Consider the following 21495-nt stretch of genomic DNA (forward strand, 5'->3'; position numbering starts at 1 on the left):
GTTGCAAGTGTAGACAGCAGCTTAGTTGAATCAACCTGTATAATCCTGAAATATCAACAAACGCATAAACGCATGTGTGACAATAAAGAGTAAAACAACAGGTATAACATTCTTGTAAGATCCACACAACACAAAATAAAGACATATAAAAATGAACAAGTCATAAATATAAATCAATACGCAGTGAATCATAAAGCAACAAGAATCAATAAAAAAAATATCATGTATATCAATCAATGTTACTCCCCCTAACATGAATATCCCCAAAAATGATATACAAATGAAGCACATAGATACAATCTAAAACTCCACAAGCTCCTCTAAAACAAAAAAAAAATCTCCCCCTAACTACAAAAACACTACTACAAGTCAAAACTCCACTTCCCCTTTTTGTGACGGAATGCCAAAGAGCAATCACAAGTCGCCATCAAAAGGAGGTGGTGAGGGTGAATGAAGACGCGCAAGATTAGCTCGGAGAGCACGAATCTCATCCAGCAAGTCCACCAAAATCTGACCATGAGCCTGCTGAACAGTCATGACAGTCTCCAAAGTACGACGAACATCAAAGTCGGCCGAAGGAGATGGAGGAACATCAGCAGCAGCAGCATCATCACCAACTGGAATAGGAATATCCTCACCAGCAAGACCTGCAGAAGAAGAAGGAGGAGGTGCACTACTAGAGGGCTCAGATCTAGGGTGTTTAGAACCAGCTCGAAGATGAGCGGCCCTCAGTCTAAGAAAAGACGCACCTATAGGACCTATCACATGAACGGGCTCAGAGGAAGGAAAGTCACTAAGACCAAGATAGAGAAGAATCCTATGAATGAAAATAGGATGAACAAGAGCATGAGCAGTAGATGAACTCCTATAAACTTCGTTCAAAGAACGAAGAAAAAGATGGGGAAAACTAATAGGAGCATCAGTAACAAGAGCGTACAGAAAAACACACCTCTCAAGAGGAATGGTGTGAACATGGGAAATAGGCCAGATCGAATGACAAGCTATCCGAAAGAACAGATAGTGCAACCCGGAGAGCTCAGCAGAAGTGATCCGAGGATCAGAACCCCACTGGACAGTAGTACCAGTGACGTATGACAGAACATCGCTAATCTCGGGAGACTCATCATAGGATAGACAGGATGCTGGACCAAAGGTACCCCTAGAGCATCAGCCACTACCCGAGGAGTAATGGTGTACTCTACGCCTCGTATCCAACTCTTAACAAGAGTGTTGGAATCATAGACGCGGATAGAGATGTTCGAATAGAACTCTCTAATCAAGGCAGAAGGTGGAGGAGGATCAGAAACATCCACCAAGGGTAACCAACCCCGACGCTCAAAATTTGCCCTAATGGCAGGATCAAGCTCATCTAACAGCACAGAACGCTCAGCCCAAATCTTTCTCCTAATGTTAAGCTTCTCAAAAGTCTCTTGGTTTTTCTCACTCGGAAACCCTCACTATCAAAGGATGGAGGGGGTGAAGGAGAAGGTGAGGGAACACTCCTACGGGCTCTAGTTTTCCTAGGCATAGTGCTAAGGAAAGGACAGAGACACAAAGAGAAAACACAAAGAAACAAGAGAAAACAAAACCAAGGCAGACTGCAAATTAGCACAATAAATAATATAGAACAAAAATCTATATGATGCATGAACAATAAAATGTTGTGATGCATGATCTAAATGCAGTGACAAATTAAGTTTAATTGAGAGTAATTGGACAAAATTGGCTTGAACAAGGAATTTCTATCAAAAATCCCAAAAATTTGAAAAACCACTTGAAAATTTTGCAACAAATTGATGAATTGAGCATTACAAAACACAGCACATAGATTATAATGCTTAATTACACCAACACAACAAGCCAATTTCATCAAATTCTACCCAATTTAACAAAAGCCCCAATTCGGATCAAGAACAAACCCTAGAATTTTCAATTTTTCATCAAACTCAAAATTGATCAAATTAACCAACAAAAATCATTAGTATGATGTGTCCCCACAAAAACCCAATGATCAATTTCATAAAATAAGGCTTGAAACAAAAGAAAATCCCAAAAGAATAAAGTCCGAAAATTCCCCTAAATGCATGGATTTATGCATGAAAAATGAAAATAACATCAAAAGGAAGGGCAAAAGAGTCTTACCGGCTTGAGGAAAGAGAGATCTTGCAAAAACAACGGAGGAAAACGACAAAAAATTCTGAGGTGGAGCCTTGCCAACGCGGAGAGAGAGAAAAAGTTTGAAAAAGGTTTGAATAGAACCTTTGAAAAGTCAGAACTGAACTTTAAAAAAGCTTTTCCACGATATTCGATCGATCGAAAAATACATTCGATCGATCGAAAAGCACAGTCATTTTAAGACAAATGAGAGCACTTTTTCGATTGATCGAAAAACAGGCTGGATCGATCGAAATGGGCAAAGGCTCACTAAATTTTGGAAAAATCACAGTTTTTGAAAGACACAAGCCTAATTTTGAAAATAACTCCTCAAAGCATTAAATTGAAGAAACAAAATGCATGAGTATGAGATGGAATGCTTTTTCAAAAACCCAAAATTTGAACCCAATATTCTTAAACAAATTTCAATCAAACTCCCATTGAATTTTCTCAAGCAACAAATATGTTGTGCATAAATCTCAAGATATTTTCAAACTTGGTTGGTCAGACCAAAAACACACACTAGCATGTACAGTGTTTAACAAAGAGTAACTTGTGTCGTGTGTGATACTAGCAAAAACTTGAGATACATGTGAGGTGATATGTGAATAGCAATCAATCACAAAGTCTACAAAATTCATCACATAGAATTCAAAAGAGACTATCACCTAAAGAGTTACATCCTATAACTCCCACATCTCCTAGAACAAAAGCTTGCAATCATGTAAGTTTCTTGCATTTTTGCCTCTTATTTATTATGAAATGGCATTCAGCCTAATAGTACACACCGGTTTGAATTAAGTGAATTGGCATCAAGCCTAATAGTACACACCAGTTTTAATTTATTTTGAGGCTACACCTTATGTTCTTTTTGTGCATGTGCTACACTTTCTCGAGATCAGAATGGGGGGGGGGAGTTGGGGTGAGAAATCGAAAAACATCTCAAATGAGACTATCTTAATTTCAGTTCATCTCAATTCAAAAGTTCCATTGGTAGGAATGCCACCAACTCAAATGAATCATAGATCCATCTAAAACGCTCAATACTCAAATTCACAATAGTTGTTGAGCAATTCCAAAAGAAATAAAATTCAAAGATATGTGGAATACCCAAACCAGCCACATGGTTGAAAGAATAAAACAACTTTGTCTCCAGTAGTCAAATTCGTCATAATCATCTCCCCTGGTGAATCTACCCAAGTACTGCCAAAAATCAGATTATTAACCTTTGTAGGAGGTGGCACCAAATCTAAGACCACACCATCCTTTTTAAGGGTGACACGCATTCTGCAGACAATATAAATATTTGAAGATTTAGAGGATTCATCTTGAGCAAAATGAATAACAAAAAAATAAAATAATGATAACCAGATTTTTATTTTTATTTTATAATTATGATAACAACTAAAGGAGTAAAGCAGAACAAGTGTTACCTTCCAAGAGGGAAAACATCAAGAGAATTTCCTAAGAATTTAGTTTTTAGCTTTGACGTCACATCATAAGTAAAATGCTCATTTTCAGCATGCCCAGCACTCATTGGGGGATGATGACTCACCTAGAATAGATATAAGGTGAAACATTCAAATATAGACTACACAAAACAGAAAAATGTACAACATTAAAGTTCTTTTTTTCCTCAATCTTTTAATGAGAAAACCTAACATTATGATGAAAGGTCTTCAGTTGCTAAATTACTTCTAAAGGTGCAGTGGTTGGACGAGGGATAGAGGAAGGTTAAATAGGGTGCAAATGTCACTAGAGATTTTTTTTTGACAAGTAAATAACACTTTGGGACCCTTAAAGTTTGGAGTTGATTTCACTTTGGTCCTGTAAGTCTGATAGTTTTCATTTTGGTTCACCAAGTTTGATTCTATTTTCAAAACGGTCCTTCCATCAATGTCTGTGTCTAATTTGGCTGTTATGAGAGAAGGGGAAAAAAGAAGGAGAGAACAAGGAAATGACATCATCTTTTTCGAACTTAACAACCAGATTAGTCAGGAAGATGGACAGAATGACTATTTTGAAAACGGAATCAGACTTTGTGGACCAAAATGAAAAATCTCAAACTTAAGGCAAGAAAATGAAAACAACCCTTAACTTTAAGGGTGAAAAGAGTAACTTAGTCTTTTGTTTGTTTGTTTGTTTGTTTGTTTGTTTTGTTTTGTTTTTTTAATGTCAAGTGAGATTAGCATTTCTTATAATAGCATGCATCAGAAAGAAAGAAAAATGAAATGCCATTTGACTCACCTGCTCTGAGTTAAATGAAATCCCACCATGATTGGCCATTTCATAAGTCTCCCCAAGAATAGGATTAAAAGGCTTCCAAGTTCGTTGATAGGCAAAGTAGACAGATATAGCCCACAATGCTGCAATCAGCGGCATGAAATCCATTCATCATTTGGAAATACTTGCACACAAAAGTGAAAATTCAATGTAAGAGAATACTTACATGCATAAACTAACCAAATATAAGGATCCTCACATTCATCTGCCCGATCTAACAAGTAGGAGTACTCCATTAACTGTCACAGGCATTGCACAATTCATATTATAACGCAGTATATGAAGATAATAAAAAATAAGCTCAATAAATTAAAAATCTTAACAGAGGCATTCCACTAAGAAATTCACATAGACCTCTGCCATTTTTTGAAGCATAGTCATTGGCTCAAAAATTATGACAGGAAGTGTGACCATCGATGTGATGTCCGAGCCTATATATTTGTGCATCATTTTCCAGTAACTGTCTCTATCCTTTTAAGCAAAATAACCATACCACAATTATCAGCATCATAAGAGATGGAGAATAACTATGCCAAAAAAAGAAATTGTCTCACATCTTAATTCAGTCTAATTAGCACAAAACATCAGGAAAAATAATAATAATAATGATCAACACCTTTAGGCAAAAAGATTTTTTTTTTTTTTTTTTAAATCTTATCTGGCAGGGACCTTCAAAACAGAAAATTAAGAAAGCACATGATTTTTATTTCTTGTTCAGAAGCAATGAAGCTATATTATTTGAGTAAGAAGACAATTAAATATGGTAAATAGTAACTTAGGAATGCCCTCCTATCGTGAATATAAAGTGTAAACTCCTAGAGTCTAACAAACATGCCATCTGCCTTTACCACTGCGTACCAAACAAGAAATAGACTAAGAGAGTATCCGGGTGAAATCCTATACATTTTTGTTTCAATGAAATATTTATTAAGTATCAAATAAGAAATACACTAATAGAGTATGTTAACAATTTATCATAATACCTCTTCATAACAGTACTTTTATGCAGATTGGAAACACAGTACATGCAGGGCTTTCCATCTCCATACATTACTCATAATCTTTTCAATATCACAATTATCAACCTCATAGCATTAAACTTGAGAGGAAATGGAGGAAATATATACAATATTGAAAACTAATCAAGAAACAGGGAAAGTATAGTAAAGGAAATATCAGCAACCTGAAGTTGGACAGGACTGGAGTACCTCTTGCAGAATTTAGCTTAGTCAGTTTGGTAACCAACGGTAACTTGTTGTAGTCCATGAACTGAAGTAGAACCAACGCTCAAGTAGAACCTTGAGCAAATATGACTGAAGTAAAATACACCTTATTTATGTCAAATACAACTAAATCCCATGAATGTCCTTGCTTTAGCAAAAACAAAAAAACAAATAAATAAAAACCCACTTTCAGGAGCTCTTTGACAGTTTCTCTAACCAATTGATCACAAAATCCAAACTGATGCATATGCTCAAGGGCCACATTCATGCGTGTAATCTGCAAAAGAGAACCAAAGAAACAAGAAAATGAGCTTAATTTGGTTCTCTTTTGCAGATTACACACATGGATGGGGCCCTTGAGCATATGCGTCAGTTTGGATTTTGTGATCAATTGGTTAGAGAAACTGTCAAAGAGCTCTTGAAAGTGGGTTTTTATTTATTTGTTTTTTGTCTTTGCTAAAGCAAGGACATTCATGGGATCTAGTCCTTCAAAGACTCCAATGCCGTATTCACTGTCTTAGTCAAGGTTCCTATCTACAAACAAGGATTTTTTATATATAACAAAAGCAAGAGATCAAAATTTGGCTTGGTACACTTGTGATATATAATTCTTTTTATTTAACTTGTAAGTAGAGATTACAACTCTAGGATTTACTGACCATCACACCAATCCTAGAAACTAGATCCACAAACGCATGCACTCAAAATGGACTAAAGAAAGAAATAAAAGAAGTTATTAACCTCTCAAAAAAGTTATTATGATTTTTTTTAGAGGGTAGTCCATTTTAAAAAAAAAATTGAGTATTAAAATGGAACAAGAATAGTTTGTACCTCATCTCTAAAAGCCTCAACATGATGCTTTCCCAGGTAATGCTTAAGAGCCTTAAAGATATCTCCCTCTTTCTCCTTCAAGAGAGTAAGCAACCCTTTGAGCTGTGACTTTCTCCAAGATGCTTCTTTAGCTTTTCCATGCCTGTAATACTCCCTCATATCCTCCAGATCTCTTTCCAAATTTCTCCAAGTCCCCATGGCTAAGGAAAAAACAATACACTAGACCTTAGCTCTTCATCCACTAAATTCAACTGGCCTTCTTTGCTGCCTAGTTGGGCTGTATAAATGCTACTCCTCATTAATGTAAATTGTCTAGTATGAAAATCATGAACAGTTTATAATCAGCAGTACATACTGGACCACAGTTATCCAGATGATCAGAAGTCAAAAGCCCAAAGCTGGTTATTCCATATCTTTTTAATAATTAAAGCCCTTGGTTGCACCATAAATAAATAACTTTGATTGAATGAAAATGAGAATTTGAAATAACAAATGAAACAGAAACAAAAAATTGTGTTCAAGACTAATTAATCTTTAGAACATTCCATATACAGCTATAATGCATTGCCGTGAAATGTTGTGGGAGGCTATTAGATCCTATTACCGTGCCATAAACAAGATAGTTAACAAACCTCTTTTTCAAGGTTAACCGAGAATGAAGATTTCAATACAGATTTAAAGACTTGGGCATAGTTAAGTTATTAATATTATATATATATATATATATATAATAAACGTAGACTGAATAGGCAGCATAAATAGCATAAGGCATGTGATTTCTGGCTTTTATATTCTCATGAGGCATGCGATTCTGTGATGTGAAGTTCTCATTGTTGGTAGATTTGCAAGCTCCTGAATTATAGAAAATCATTTTTCAAATCCATAATTTCATTTTATGTCCAAGATAATTTTTCAAAAAAGCCAAAAATTATTTATGAAACCCAACACTGGGAAAAAAAAAAAAAAATCATAACTTTTCATATCAGAAATATACCATCCTCAGAAAGGTAAACTTCAATCTCTCAAAGTTTCAAAGAGAAACATTTTAGGGACTCCCAAAGTCCACAACATATGCTGAGGAAAGAAAAGTTCAAACAAAAAATGTGTATAGCAACTGAAGTGAAGTACACCTAAACTGAAAAATCCATCAAGAAGCTAGCTGGCTATGCACAAGTGCATAATGCTGATAAGCTATTCATATCCAGTATTCACGCCTACTCAGCAAGTCAAAGAAACAGCCCCTCCCCCCTTACCATTGGTTGTTTCTCTCAATAAAAATTGGGTTCATATGTGCATGTCTACAACTTATAAATTGTGAATCTACGGCAAGACATGCCACTACGAAATCCAAGCCAGTGTATATTTCTAAAAATATTACAGATGTGGTGACTAACATAATTCCTATCAGCCTAAGATTCTTGCAGGGGCAGGTGGGGGAAACAAACCTAGAAAAGGTACATAATGGCGGTTTCTGAAAATAAATAACACCAGGAAAATCTAAATTTTCCTAACATAAAAAAAATGCAAAGCATGTATTTAAATTCAAGAAATCTTTACCATACAATGCTCAAGCGAATGTGCAGAAGTTGCAGTACAAAATACAAAAGAAGGATCACTTCCATATACTGCACAAGGAAGCAAACCACTAAATTACCATATACTGCACAACCTGCCCTGTATGAGCCAACCAGAACTTACTAAATTACCAGTCTAGCATTATCACGCAGCCATGTCCTCTCCTTCTGAGAAGTGTCACCATCATATATACCAAAATTTAAGCTAGCATCAATTCCTTTTGTCATATCTAACAAAGCTCTAAGTTGATCTTGAGCTAAGGCCTGCACACATGAAATATTTTCTTCATATAATTACTACCAAATATCAAAAACCATGATACTGTCTTCCTAAGCATGTAGAAGTTAGACATTTACATATTGCAACAAACCTTTGTTGGAAACAAATACAAAGCACATGATAACAAATTCTGCGACAAGATAATATCTGATGCAAAGGATATCCTATGTGATATTCATGTAACTTAAACTAACATGGATAGAAATAGTGAAGGATGAATTTCTCACTCCAGGGAGAGTGGGATTTCAGTAGGGTCCTTTGAAAAGCATAAAACTTTTACAAACATTTCATCCATGCCACTCCTTTGCCAATAATCCATCATCCCTAATATAGTCCAGTCAGCTTTTTGTAATTCAATCAAATAACCACACTTCTCAATAAAAGCCCCAGAGTTGGAACTGGATATGGAAGGTTTCATGCCCACCAAGGCAGGTTCCATCATGGATAAATATTTCTGCATTTACAGAACCAAAACACTCAGGTCATCAACATAAAACAGAATTCACTCACATTTATAAGACATGCCAAAACTTGAAATCTGAGTAACCTGCCTTGTGATTCGCAGAGAGGGAAGGATAATGCTCAAAGAACACAGATAAACACTGCTTCAACCTGGTCAATAGGACAAGGAGAATTTATTTTAATACACTATGATATAAAAAATATCATAAAAAGAGAAAAAAAAAAAAAGTACTAAATCAACCTACCTCTGCAGGTCTTTTCTGTCATTGCTGAAATACAAGTTAATGAGCTTGGCGAAGAGAAAAGGATGTAAAGAAGATTGTATGCAAGGATAGTTCTCACTTAGAAGAAGAATCTTTGCAAATCCCTCCCCGAGAATAGCTTGAACGGACTCATTTTCGTCACTTGCTAAAGAGTTAAACCACTCATCTCTGTCAATTCCAGCATATAAGAGATCAAGCGTTTGAACATCCAAACATTCACCTGTATCAGATAAACTCTTCTCATTATTAAAGAGTAAAATTAGTAACATAACTAGAATTATCTTGGCACTACCTTTGATAATATGCACTGTTGACGAAAATTGTTAACTAATGTTTGACAATAATTGTCAACTTATGTTTAACAAACGTTGTCAAATTATGTTTAACATTGTCAATTAGTTAAATTCATCAAACATAATTTCACTCATAGGCCTTTTTGGCGTATGAGTTTTATTAATGTAAGTAGTGCCCATTCAAGATAATGTATATCTTAATTACAATCCCTTGTTTCAAGGGAAGACCTTTTAATTCCAACCATGTTGTCTTTGTACATAGGTTTATTTATTTTTTATGTTTAAAAGAATATGTGTTTTTATTTGTTTGTGGCTGCACCTAATAATTTGTTTAGGTTGCCTACGTACCCTTGGCGGGGATCAAGCCACTTCGTAGTTCTTAATTTGAGGTTTTAGATTTAAAGTCTCAAATATCGTTTTCTCTCATTTTAAATGATGGATCTCTAAGTCAATACTTGGTTTTTAATTAAGTATTGGCATAATTTTGTATTTGGGTGAGATAATTGATTTTAATCTCAAGGATAAGTCAAAGACCATATTTTTATGGAAATTGAATCAAGGATTCTCTTCTTTTGAGAAGTTAAAGTTCCAAGTAATTTTTTCTTTCATTTGCTTCATTGAAGGAATTTTAAATATTTTGATTAAGGGAAAGAAAACTCCTTTGAAGCAATTTTTATTTATTGTGAACATATTTGAAATTGGAAAATTTTCCCAACCCAATTTTATGGTCATTTTATTTTTAAGAATTATTAACTCTAATTAATAATCTCAAAGAATTAGTCACAATTAATTTGGTAGAGTTAATGCCTCCATTGATTTAATGGTAGAATCAAAGATTCCAATAATGGGGTAGAGTCAAGGACTTCAATAATGGGGGTAGAGTCAAGGACTCTATTGATGGGGTAGAGTCAAGGATTCCATTGATAGAGTATTACACTACAACTTGAGAGAATTTTTATTTGGTAATTATCAAATAGGATTTAAGAGTCAGAGACTCTTGTATAAAGCTTCATGTATAGAGTTAGGAACTCCTCATGAAACCAAACTCTATTTGTTTTCCCAAACAAAAATTCAGATTTAAAGAAGAAGGAAAAAGAGAGATTTTGGCAGAGAAGAAAGGGGACTAATGAAATCCCATCTACAAACCTATGCTTCTGCTTGGAGTTACTCTCTCTATCTGTGCTTTTTTTCTCTTCTCTCCTTGTCTTTGCTGTGTGTATACTTGCTTTCTTTTTGTGTTTTCGGCCTTTTTCTCCCCTTTTCTTTCTTTTTTTTTTTTTTTTTCTTATGCGTGTTCCTCTCCAATTTATAAAGTAATTGAGAAGCAATTTTCTCCTATTTTTGCTCTTAACTGATCAGTTGATGGAGCAGTCTGAGTCAGTTTTTCTTCCACGATTCCTAACTTCATGGTTAGCCGTGCCCCACTTTTGCTTTATTTATTTATTTATTTTAGACTCATGTGATGTCAATTCCCTTATTTTAAGGTGATATGTTGCAAAAGCAACCAACCATTCCCACGTTACTTTCTTTCCTTCCTTCTTCTTCTTCTTCTTCTTCTTCATTTTTTTTTTTTTTTTTTTTTTGTGTGTGTGTGTGTGTGTGTGTGTGTGTGTGTGTGTGTGTGTGTGTAGTGGTACGTGTGGCTAGGGACATTTTATTTAGCCACACGTCCCACCCTTCAACATCTTATCATTTTTTTTTTTTGAAAGGACATATATTTTGGACCCCCATAAACTTGTTCAAAACTTTTATATTCTTTCATAAATATTGCTTGAACATTTTTTTATGTAACCACATTTAGCTTTTAAATTTCATATTTCAACATACACACATACATGTACATACAAACCTACACACATACATAAACATGTTACCACACACATGCGCAACCAGTACAATAGCTCTTATTTATACTTGAAAGAGCCTTCTAGACTTCTAGATACAAGTAACTGACCCTTAGAACACAGAACACCAACAGTTTATCACCCTGAAATACTAACAGCCATCATCTAGAAATTTCTTTATTAAAATTACAAATTAATTTCTAACAGTATAAGCATCTAACCACATCCGCAAGCAGAAAGTGAAGTGTTTCTAACTAGCCTTCAGTCCACAAGCCATGTTACGAGCATATTCAAAAGAACTTGATTTCCAAAAAGATCCCCAGTTCGCTTATCAACCCCTGCTTGCTTCAAGACGACCGGACAAGTTGTCATACCATGATGGCCAATTTTTCAAAACCAGTGAATCATCTAGCAACTAGCAAGGAACACAACAATTTCAACATATTTGCTGCTTTACTAAAGCATCAAAGCATGCAAAACAGAAATACTGGTTTGCTTATTTTACCCATGGTTTGTACTTGGCAGACCGAGAAGCTAGTTTGTTGAAAAGTTGCATCAATTGAACAGGGCTTTCCTTCTCGTAGTGCAAAGCATAAAGCATCACTAGGCGTAAACAGTCAATATCAGATACACTTTCATTGTTTAAAAGATTTGTCACTCTGCATTGAAGTTTGAAAAGGGAAGAAGGTCATTGCTCAACATTTGAGCCTATGCTAGATATTTCGGCACTAATTTCAAGTGTCAAATTTAGGATTCTCAAATCAAATATCAGTAGGTAAGTCTATTGACACCAAAAAACACCAACTATCACATCTTCCCTCCCCGTGTTTACTGGTGGCCCATGTTAGTGTACATGCCACCCGCAGGGGGGGGGGGGGGTGTTGGTTGAGAAAGTCTCTAAATGGTTTATGTAGCACAACTCAATATCAGTAGATGAACACTTTGTTTCAGACAATAACTTGAAGGTTAGAAACTTTTTTTTTTTTTTTGGTTGAGAATGAGAAGGGAATAAACATGATATGCTAATATAAACAATAATTCAGGAGACCAAAAAGCACTATAATCTTGTAACACAGAAATTGTTTTTGCATAGGCCTTTCGTTTTTATGAGAAGGCATAAATTTTGTGTTAATCCTGTTGGATGATGTCACTAACTGCTAATTGCCTATAAAACTTCAAATAACTTACATAAAACCTCTAGAAAATTTATCCGCCACACCCCCCCCCCACCCTCCCCAAATAAAAAACAGATCCATAGCCAAACCTAGGTTTTGTTGGTTTCATCAAGGAAAGAAGTTTAAACCCTAAATTCAAACATTGGGCAGATCAAAAACTTGTGGAGAGCTTAAAACTAGGATGTGACTTTTCTCCCAATTGACATGGAAACACAGACACAATAACATCAAAAACACTTGAAATTGAAACTCCCTAGAATGCCCAACACATGCTGTTTAAAATCTTCCGCTTAATTTTCGCAAAATGAACCAGAGATGCAGCTTACCAAACATTAATTCCTTGAGTTATCCATTGGTCTAAACTCAAAGGGAAACTAAAGGAAATTTCCCCTAACAGTCCCTGAGTTGGATGGGGGCGTCCTATTCCCCCTGACATGCTCCCTGCGGTGCAACTTCTTACGTAAATGATCAATCTCTAGATTCCTCGTTTCTTCATCATGAGAGATATGACTTCAGGCCTCGAATGACTACTGCTAGTATGATCCGTGTAGTCCGTTTCAACCCGTACACTAGGAGTTCAGTTAGCCTCTTGATCCCTCCTTCTCTCCAAGCTGACAAAATGGTCTACACTTTGCGACCCCACGGACTCCTCTCTATTCTGCCTAGAGCTTGCCATCTCTTCTCCTTGCTATTAGAAAGAAAGCTTGACTAACAAAGATTGTAGGCGCCTTTTTCCACAGACGGCCCCCAATTGTAAGGACCAGGATTGTGGCCCAAGCCCACTTAGAACTGTGTGGCCCAGTACAACAAGCCCAAAATAATAGATTTGTAAGAGAATAGGTTTTATGAACCAACTACAATGCAAAGTAAATAAATACTTGTGCATAATTGGGCTAGCACTATTAATATGAGTGCAAGAGACACAAATTAAGCATAAAATCTTCCTTGAGCAAGTTCGAGGGGGAGTTGTTCATTAAAAGTCATTGTTGATACTATTACAATGAGATTCAATTTTCTCTTCCTTTCTCTATTTCTTGTGTCAAATGTGCATCCCATATTTCTGTGGGATTCCTTTCCCTATATAGTCCCTCTCATTGTATCTCAACCCTCCATCTGCACATTTCAGGAGAACCATTTAGATGCTTGTCCCATCAGGACCCTTCTAGAGGTGGTAGAAAGGGTTGTGAACTGTGAAATCACTGTTCAAGTGTCTTTTCCTCATAAATGTGGCAAGTTTAGTTGGTGCAGTGCATTAAACATGGAGGTGGCATTCATCTTCCTAGATATTTCCTCATTTCGTTACTTACACGGCTCTGTTGTCTTCCCTAAAGCTTTATTTTCCTGTGTAGGTAGTTACTTAAAGTATTCCTATGGTGTCTTTGCTCCTTAGGATCCTTGGTCGGCGGACCTGTCTTCCTTTTCTCCTCGGACCTCTCATTCACAGCTGTTGTATGTTTTTGAATGATCTAGATGTCTTCCCTCCTTAGACCTGGTCCACGTGTTAGACTTTGGTTGACATATATGTGGATCTTTATTCATCCTCGAACAGGGCCCATGGCCAAGTAGTGTGCTTGGATCAATCACTTCCACAATTAGTAATTAGTAATTAACATGAACCACACACACACACACACACATATATATATTTAAAAAGTCTATAGATACAAAAAATTGGACAAAACTTTTCACACCTATTGATGTGGTAAATTAATAGCGGTCAGTAAAAAAAAAAAAATGTTAGTAGTGGACCTAGGTGAGAACTAGTAAACATTTGCCAACTCAACTATTGTGAAAATGGTGCGAACTTTTTATTTTTTGAGAAGTTTTTTCACAACAAATCCTAAGTGTTAAATTATTATTGATTCTAATTTGAACCTAATATTAGAATTATTTTTTTGCCATCAATAACGGCCTGTAACAAGTTGCTATTTAGGATTTTTTGTAAAAATGTTGTGAAAAATGTTGTGGACATAACATTTCTATCTCTTTTTTTTCTTGTCTTTAATTTGATAAAAAAAAATTATTTTATTTTTTAGCTAATATTTGAGTTTAATTAATTAAAAAAAAAAACCCTATTGGTTAAAATTTGGGGGCCTTTTTTCTACCTGGGCCTTAGGCGACCATTTCAATTGCATCTATTGTAGAGCCGGCATTGAGCTTGAGATGAGCAAGCTTTGAAAAATCTTTAGGGCTATTCAAGTCACAGACTACACTAACTAACAGATACCTTATTGAACCAAATCAACCAACAAATAATAGTTTTTGACGAGTGAATGATAATGATTAATAAGAAATTTGTCAAAATTGATTGACAATTTAAACAAAGTGATTAGTAAGAGATTACAAAAAATACAACATTTTACTCCAAAACAATTTGAAGAAATCTCCTCCAAGCCATTACATGAAGAATTATAATTCACATGTATTATTTAAACAAGTCATATGATTTATTAAAACGTTCATATGACTAAAAGTACATATCGATACTCAATAGTCCTTTCAACTATCATGTAGTGGGTTGTAGAAAAAAGTTTAAAAGTGAACAAACTTCAGACTACCTTAAATCCTCCTTTTTTCTTTTCTCAAATCTCACTCATTCTCAAGTCTCTCCAACAAAGGAGATAGGGTTTGTCGGTTATCTTGTGGTTATGAGAGAGAGAGAGAGAGAGAGAGAGGGTTTTACTAGACACCAACTCGCCACATACTATGCCATTGTCAATTTGTCATTGCCATCACCAACTTTTTTTTTTTTACATTGTCTAAAGTTTCAGAATTTGAATTTTACAACCTAACATTATATGTCGTTTTGATTAGCAGCCCTTCAGTCCGTTAAGTGACATGTAAACTTATGGTGTGTATTGATTGATCAAATCATATCGCGACACATGGTATTCACAATTCCACGTCATATAAATAGCAAAACAAAACTTTAATTATTAAAATAAAAAAAATTCATTAAATTAAAACTTAAAAATTAAAAATTAAAAAAAAAAACTTAATATGTACACGGTGGTGAAGAGTGGTGACAAGCAGGGGTACCTAGCACAACTCGAAATCTACAAACTCAGGAACACAGGTTGTGAAATTTGAGCTCCAGATCCAACAAATATGTTTGATGTTAAGGATTCTTTATTTTTAAGTTGGCTAAAGGTGACTCATAAATGAAGGATTGTATTTTAAGGTCCAGATCAATCCTTGATCTGAGAAACAAGAATTGGTTTCTTTCCTTTATTTTAGGTACAAATCTAAGAAAAAAATTGTATTATTTTATTATTTATTTCTTTTATTTAGTTTATGCAATTTTGAATTGTAAAGAATTTATTTCAATAATTAAAGTTTGTTTTTATTTTGGCTATTCATATGACATGGAATAGTGAAATCCATGTGTCATGATTTGATTGAATCAATAGATACAAATCATGACCTTACGTGTCACTTAACGAACACATCAGTATAAACTTAAGGGAGGGGTTGCTAATCAAAACGGCATATAACGTTAAGCGTAAAATCCAAATTCTTAAACTTCAAGGTACAAAATCCAAACATCCCTAAAGATATATTTTGCACTTTAAAATGTAAAATCTAAACATCTAGCTGCATGTTGTAAAATAGTGCTGTACATGATTAGGTGTATGGTATGGTAGCAACTCTTAAAAGCCCATTTTTGGTATCTAAGTGGCTACATTTGTATTTGGGTTCTTCACCCAAAAAAAAAAAAATTTGTATTTGAGTTACCGGACATAGTGTAATTCACATTGATAAATAAAAATAAATAAATTGGCATCATTGAATCACTTCTTGTTTGAAGACGGTAAAATCATTGTAGCAAGGTCTTAAGAAAGGTTGTCAATACACCTGTATTTTCATCTAGATGTTAAAAATAATATCATTTAAAACAATGTCTTAAACAAAACATTGTATAATATTTAGTTCTACCTTTTAACTAAACTAGCCGCAAACTCGCGCGTTACACATGATAATTATTTTTATGGTGGTTTTATTATTTTTTTTTAACAATTTAAACTAATCTAATAATGAGTAATGTATTTCGTAATTTTATTTTTATTTATTATAGGAACAATCATAAATGTAATATAAAAATAATCCAAAACACCAAAAAAAACTTAAACTTTAAAAAAAAAAAAAAAAACTTAACAATGATTAATTGAACCAATATTAGGATAAAATTTTGTTTTTGATAATCTATTAAGGTTATTTTCTTTGTAGAAATTATAATTTCGGCCACCCAAAACATATTATCAAATAAAAAATTATTAGCAAAATCTAAGAATTAAATTTTTATACATGCAATGTTATAAAATAATAATAATTAAAATAAAATTGCAAAAGTTAAAATTTGTCACATATCTAATTATTTTTGTTTGGCTAACCTTTGCTTTTCTTTAAATAAATGGCATTATAGAGTACTTTGCCCACCACAAAGGATTAGAAAATAAACAAAAATTAGTAAAGTCTCATAGTTTAACATCTAAATTGAGCACTATAAAAAATCATGCTATGTAATAGAATAAATAGCAAATTATCCAAATCATGCTATGTAATAGAATAATATTATATTTTTATATGCTATATTTAATTCTTTAGAACGCAATAGGATAACATTTAGCAATAAAAGAGAATAAAAAAATAATAATAAAAAACAACAACAACATTAAAAATAAAAAATAAAAAGCGAAATCGCACTAACCCAAAATAGAGTTTTAAAGAATATAAAAAATTATCAACCTAAAGTATAGATGCAAGAAAAATAAAAAAAAATCCACCAAAAAATTTAGAGAGAGGGAGAGAGAGGGAACCTTTTTTATTTTTATTTTTTTGTGAGGGAAAACTATGCATAGAATAGAAGAGATAGTAACAAATTTATAGTAAGAGGGTGTGAATAAGAAGAGACAAAAATAAAGGAAGATGAAGGGAAAGAGGAAGAATGATATTAATGTAGAGGGTCGAGAGGAGATGAAAAGGTAAGGGAGGGAAAAAGATTGAAAAAGTAGTGGGGAGATGAAATGGTAAGAGAGAGAGAAAGGTTGGAGAAGTGTAATATTAAAAAAATAAATGGTAAAAAACAATTATAGAAAAATTAGAAAAAAAAATCCTAAAGCTTGAAAGGTTTCAACGTTTGTTTGTTTGTTTTTTTGTTTTTGTTTTTTTTGTTTTTTTCTTCTTTTAAGTTGAAAAGACTCACACAAAACTTTAAAACTGAACTGAAAAGGCTTTAGGTTGGGCTTGATAGTAGAACTAAATAAATAAGAGGTGGGTTAAATTAATTATACAGATTTATTATAGGGTGATAGTGGGAGTAAATGAGTAGTGGGTAGATTTATTATAGGGTGATAGTGGAAGATTTATTATAGGATGATAGTGGAAGTAAATAAATAAGTAGTGAGCCGCATTTATAAGGCTGAAAATTATAAAAACCATTTTAAAATTGTAGGACAAATTATACTATATAGAAAAAAATGATGTGGCAACTAATGTGGTGCAACGTGAGAGCAGCAATATTAAATGCTACGTTTCAGTTTTTAGTAATAAAAGAGAATAAAAAAAATAAAAAATAAAAAACAACAACAACATTAAAAATAAAAAATAAAAAACTAAATCGCACTAACCCAAAATAGAGTTTTAAAGAATATAAAAAAATTATCAATCTAAAGTATAGATGCAAGAAAAATAAAAAAAATCCACCAAAAATTTAGAGAGAGGGAGAGAGAGGGAAATTTTTTTTTTTTTTGTCAGGGAAAACTATGCATAGAATAGAAGAGATAGTAACAAATTTATAGTAAGAGGGTGTGAATAAGAAGAGACAAAAATAAAGGAAGATGAAGGGAAAGAGGAAGAATGATATTAATGTAGAGGGTCGTGGAGAGATGAAAAGGTAAGAGAGGGAGAAAGATTGAAGAAGTAGTGGGGAGATGAAATGGTAAGAGAGAGAGAAAGGTTGGAGAAGTGTAATATTAAAAAAATAAATGTTAAAAACAATTATAGAAAAATTGAAAAAAAAAAATCCTAAAACTTGAAAGGTTTCAACGTTTGTTTTTTTGTTTTTTGTTTTTTCCTTCTTTTAAGCTGAAAAGACTCACACAAAACTTTAAAACTGAACTGAAAAGGTTTTAGGTTGGGCTTGATAGTAGAACTAAATAAATAAGAGGTGGGTTAGATTAATTATACAGATTTATTATAGGGTGATAGTGGGAGTAAATGAGTAGTGGGCTAGATTTATTATAGGGTGATAGTGGAAGATTTATTATAGGATGATAGTGGAAGTAAATAAATAAGTAGTGAGTTGCATTTATAAGGCTGAAAATTATAAAAATCATTTTAAAATTGTAGGACAAATTATACTATATATAAAAAAAATGATGTGGCAACTAATGTGGCGCAACGTGAGAGCAGCAGCATTAAACGCTACGCTTCAGTTTTTAGTAATATATAGATGAAGGTTTGAATAGGATGTTTAGCACATCTAGAACATCCAGATTTTATGCATGTTGCAAAGAAATTATATATAGTTTCGTTAAACCATCCCAAAAAATATTAAAATTCTCTCAATGAATATCTTCTCTTTTTCTTAAAATTTTTACAAACCTATCCCCATTTCACCAAAAAAAAAAAAAAAAAAAAATTGCAAACCCATAAGCAGCAGGTTGACAAATTGAAATTGTTTAAAATTTGATGTCTCACATAATAAGATTTTCTAAAATTATATTCATCACTTGTGTCCAGCTATATAACATTAATTTGTTCCATATGATGCAGATGTTGTGAAATCTAGTTTGAGCTTCTTCTTCTTTTTTTTTTTTTTTTTTTCAAGTGAACTTCAAGGAGAGAATCACACACTCTCAATAAGGCACCTTCACAAATATAAGTGACCACAAAAGTAGAGTTGGGCCAAATTTAAGCAAAAATGAGAAAATGATTACAACATTTTGTCACCCATTTCTTCGCACTTCTCCTTGCTATACAAAGAGGAACTACCACCAAAGTTATAAACTGTTGTTGTTCTAAATTATTTGGTAATATTGTCTTGGTTGAAGTGTTATTTTAAGTTAAAAATATTAGCCATACCCAAGCATATCAATAGGCTTTGCATAATTCATAAATACAATGGTTCCATTATGAGTAAAACACCCTGAAATCCAATTAAATACCAATACTATGCATTTAGCGTTCCTCTTTTAAATCTATATGGTTAAACTTAGCAAATTTCTCACCACAAGAAAAGATCTTTGTAACTTTGGACATTTTGTTCGGAAAATCAATGAAGTTATCTCCATAGAACATATATACGCAATTAACTTTTTGTAGATTAATTTCAGAAACCACTTAAGAGAAAACGCTAAAGCAGATGGTAGTGATTTCATCACAAGTTCTGGACAATAACAATATGTGTAATATTATATATTATCTTCTTTTTTGTAATAATTTTACATTGCATACATTATGTTCAATTTTTCATACAAAAAAATAATTGTAATGTAAGGTAGACTTAGAGTAACTCAATCCTATGTTGTAATGGAATATTAGTACACTTGCTAAAAATTGTTTGGGGTTTTAACGACCGTCAATTGTAGAATGTGTTATTTCATTTATAGAATTAGATGCTGGACTAGTTGATTTGTTTGTACTAGTGTAAGTACCTTTCAAAATAAATGCAGGTTGTTTTGGAGAAGGAAGATATGTGTCATTACCCAACATGAAAACAACGGTTGACATGGTTGGCCGGTCTATTACATGTTCTTGCACACACAAAAGCCCAATTTGAATGCATCTTGATACTTCATTAGCAGGGTATATCTCATCTAGTAACGAGTCGACTATTTTCAAGGAATTGTCTTCTCTCCATAGGTCCCAAACCTGAGACAAGATATTAATCATATTAGGCTCAACAATATAGGCTTAATTTTGTAGTCATTGTTTGCACGTATACTTACATGTCCGATCAAATTTGAAGAAGGACCATCATGATGATAAGTACTGTTCTTTTTGCCAGTAATGATCTCTAGCAGCAATACCCCAAAGCTATATACATCAGACTTTATTGAAAATAGCCCTTGCATTGCATACTCAGGTGACATATAACCACTGTCATAACACAATGAAAAGGAAGATATTGAACCTCAACATAAAATGATCAAAGATAGCCCTTTGGGCACTACCGTACATGTAAAATTTGAAGTAACATAATATGAAAACGAATTATAGAGATATCCTTAATATTTTTTTTCCTTACAAAGGCTTGTAGTTTGGACTCTCCCTAGATGTAAAATTGGTAGTCAAGTAATCGGTTAAAAAAGTATATCTTTGTTTTCGACCATACTTACAATGTTCCAACGATGCAATTTGTATTAGCTTCAATTTGGTCCCCTCCAACAATTCTAGCCATACCAAAATCTGAAATTTTTGGATTCAATGCATTGTCAAGTAGAACATTGCTAGCCTTTAAATCTCTATGGATAATTCTTAATCTTGAGTCTTGATGAAGATATAAGATCCCTCGACTAATTCCGCAAATAATCTCAAATCGCTTTCCCCAATCTAAACATGACCTTTTTGTTTCATCTAAATGAAGAAATGAGAACTTGGATTAGATTGCATTGCATTCGTGCCTTTTTACTTAGGTATAAAATCTTGCTACTTGGAACTGATATGTTTGTAATGGGAGGATAGTTTTCTAGTGATGATGTGTGAAGTTAATGTGAAAAAGAAGACATACCAAAAATGAATGAGTCCAAGCTTTTATTTGGCAAGTACTCATAGATCAACATCTTCTCTTCTTTGTGAATACAACAACCTAAAATTCTCACAAGATTTCTATGTTGGAGTTTAGCAATTAGTGCAACTTCTGTTTTGAATTGTTCTATTCCTTGTCTAGAGCATTTAGATAGTCTTTTTACTGCTATTTCCATTCCATTTTGTAGCAAACCCTGCAATTAAAGTCCAAATATCATTTTGTCATAGTGCACAATTGTTGAAAGAAACTCAACTTGGTGAATTATTTGGGGATGCCCAATAGCACACAACAAATTCATACTCAATGAGTACCCGTAAACATTCATGATGGAATTTATGATGCATAAGCACACTTGAAATGAGAT

At 33.6% G+C, this 21495-nt stretch overlaps 2 protein-coding genes and 1 long non-coding RNA gene across 6 annotated transcripts; all 3 read right to left on the reverse strand.

Moving 5' to 3' along the window:
* Positions 1 to 3097: 3097 nt before the first annotated feature.
* Positions 3098 to 8816, reverse strand: LOC112039879 (oxysterol-binding protein-related protein 3C-like). 4 transcript variants are annotated; one of them, XM_065782165.1, is made up of 9 exons: positions 8573 to 8816; positions 8198 to 8329; positions 8049 to 8116; positions 6492 to 6803; positions 4792 to 4908; positions 4604 to 4676; positions 4402 to 4520; positions 3588 to 3709; positions 3098 to 3441 (listed from the first exon to the last, which is right to left on the reverse strand). In XM_065782165.1, the coding sequence occupies exons 4-9, from the start codon at positions 6687 to 6689 to the stop codon at positions 3246 to 3248; spliced, it is 825 nt and encodes a 274-aa protein (XP_065638237.1). In that variant the 5' UTR covers positions 6690 to 6803; positions 8049 to 8116; positions 8198 to 8329; positions 8573 to 8816; the 3' UTR covers positions 3098 to 3245. The 4 variants fall into 4 exon arrangements, with proteins under 4 accessions (XP_065638237.1, XP_065638236.1, XP_065638238.1 ...); XM_065782164.1 differs by having other exon boundaries at positions 8049 to 8329; XM_065782167.1 differs by lacking the exon at positions 4792 to 4908 and having other exon boundaries at positions 3100 to 3441; positions 8049 to 8329; positions 8573 to 8815.
* A 2525-nt stretch (positions 8817 to 11341) lies between these two features.
* On the reverse strand, positions 11342 to 11860 carry LOC112039880 (uncharacterized). Its single transcript, XR_002886040.2, has 2 exons — positions 11713 to 11860; positions 11342 to 11622 (listed from the first exon to the last, which is right to left on the reverse strand). It is a non-coding gene; the product is annotated as an uncharacterized LOC112039880 (long non-coding RNA).
* A 7925-nt stretch (positions 11861 to 19785) lies between these two features.
* LOC111984943 (G-type lectin S-receptor-like serine/threonine-protein kinase RKS1) lies at positions 19786 to 21489 on the reverse strand. Its single transcript, XM_065782168.1, has 4 exons — positions 21114 to 21489; positions 20722 to 20959; positions 20332 to 20482; positions 19786 to 20254 (listed from the first exon to the last, which is right to left on the reverse strand). Exons 1-4 carry the CDS (start codon positions 21304 to 21306, stop codon positions 19952 to 19954), a joined length of 885 nt encoding a protein of 294 aa, XP_065638240.1. The 5' UTR covers positions 21307 to 21489; the 3' UTR covers positions 19786 to 19951.
* Positions 21490 to 21495: the final 6 nt, after the last annotated feature.

This window comes from Quercus suber, unplaced genomic scaffold, assembly GCF_002906115.3.
Source record: "Quercus suber isolate HL8 unplaced genomic scaffold, Cork oak 2.0 scaffold_292, whole genome shotgun sequence".
In the NCBI taxonomy this organism is placed as follows: domain Eukaryota; kingdom Viridiplantae; phylum Streptophyta; class Magnoliopsida; order Fagales; family Fagaceae; genus Quercus; species Quercus suber.

Bases quoted from the DNA above. Each gene is read 5' to 3' on its own strand.
- LOC111984943 (XM_065782168.1), bottom strand. From the start codon at position 21,306: ATGGAAATAGCAGTAAAAAGACTATCTAAATGCTCTAGACAAGGAATA. The intron at 20,960-21,113 runs GTATGTCTTCTT...TTCTTCATTTAG, and splicing joins CTTGGACTCATTCATTTTTG to ATGAAACAAAAAGGTCATGT. The intron at 20,255-20,331 runs GTAAGTATACGT...ATCTTGTCTCAG, and splicing joins CTTCAAATTTGATCGGACAT to GTTTGGGACCTATGGAGAGA.
- LOC112039879 (XM_065782165.1), bottom strand. From the start codon at position 6,689: ATGGGGACTTGGAGAAATTTGGAAAGAGATCTGGAGGATATGAGGGAG. The intron at 4,909-6,491 runs GTACAAACTATT...TTTGCTTAAAAG, and splicing joins TTGAGGCTTTTAGAGATGAG to GATAGAGACAGTTACTGGAA. The intron at 4,521-4,603 runs GTAAGTATTCTC...CGCTGATTGCAG, and splicing joins TATTTGGTTAGTTTATGCAT to CATTGTGGGCTATATCTGTC.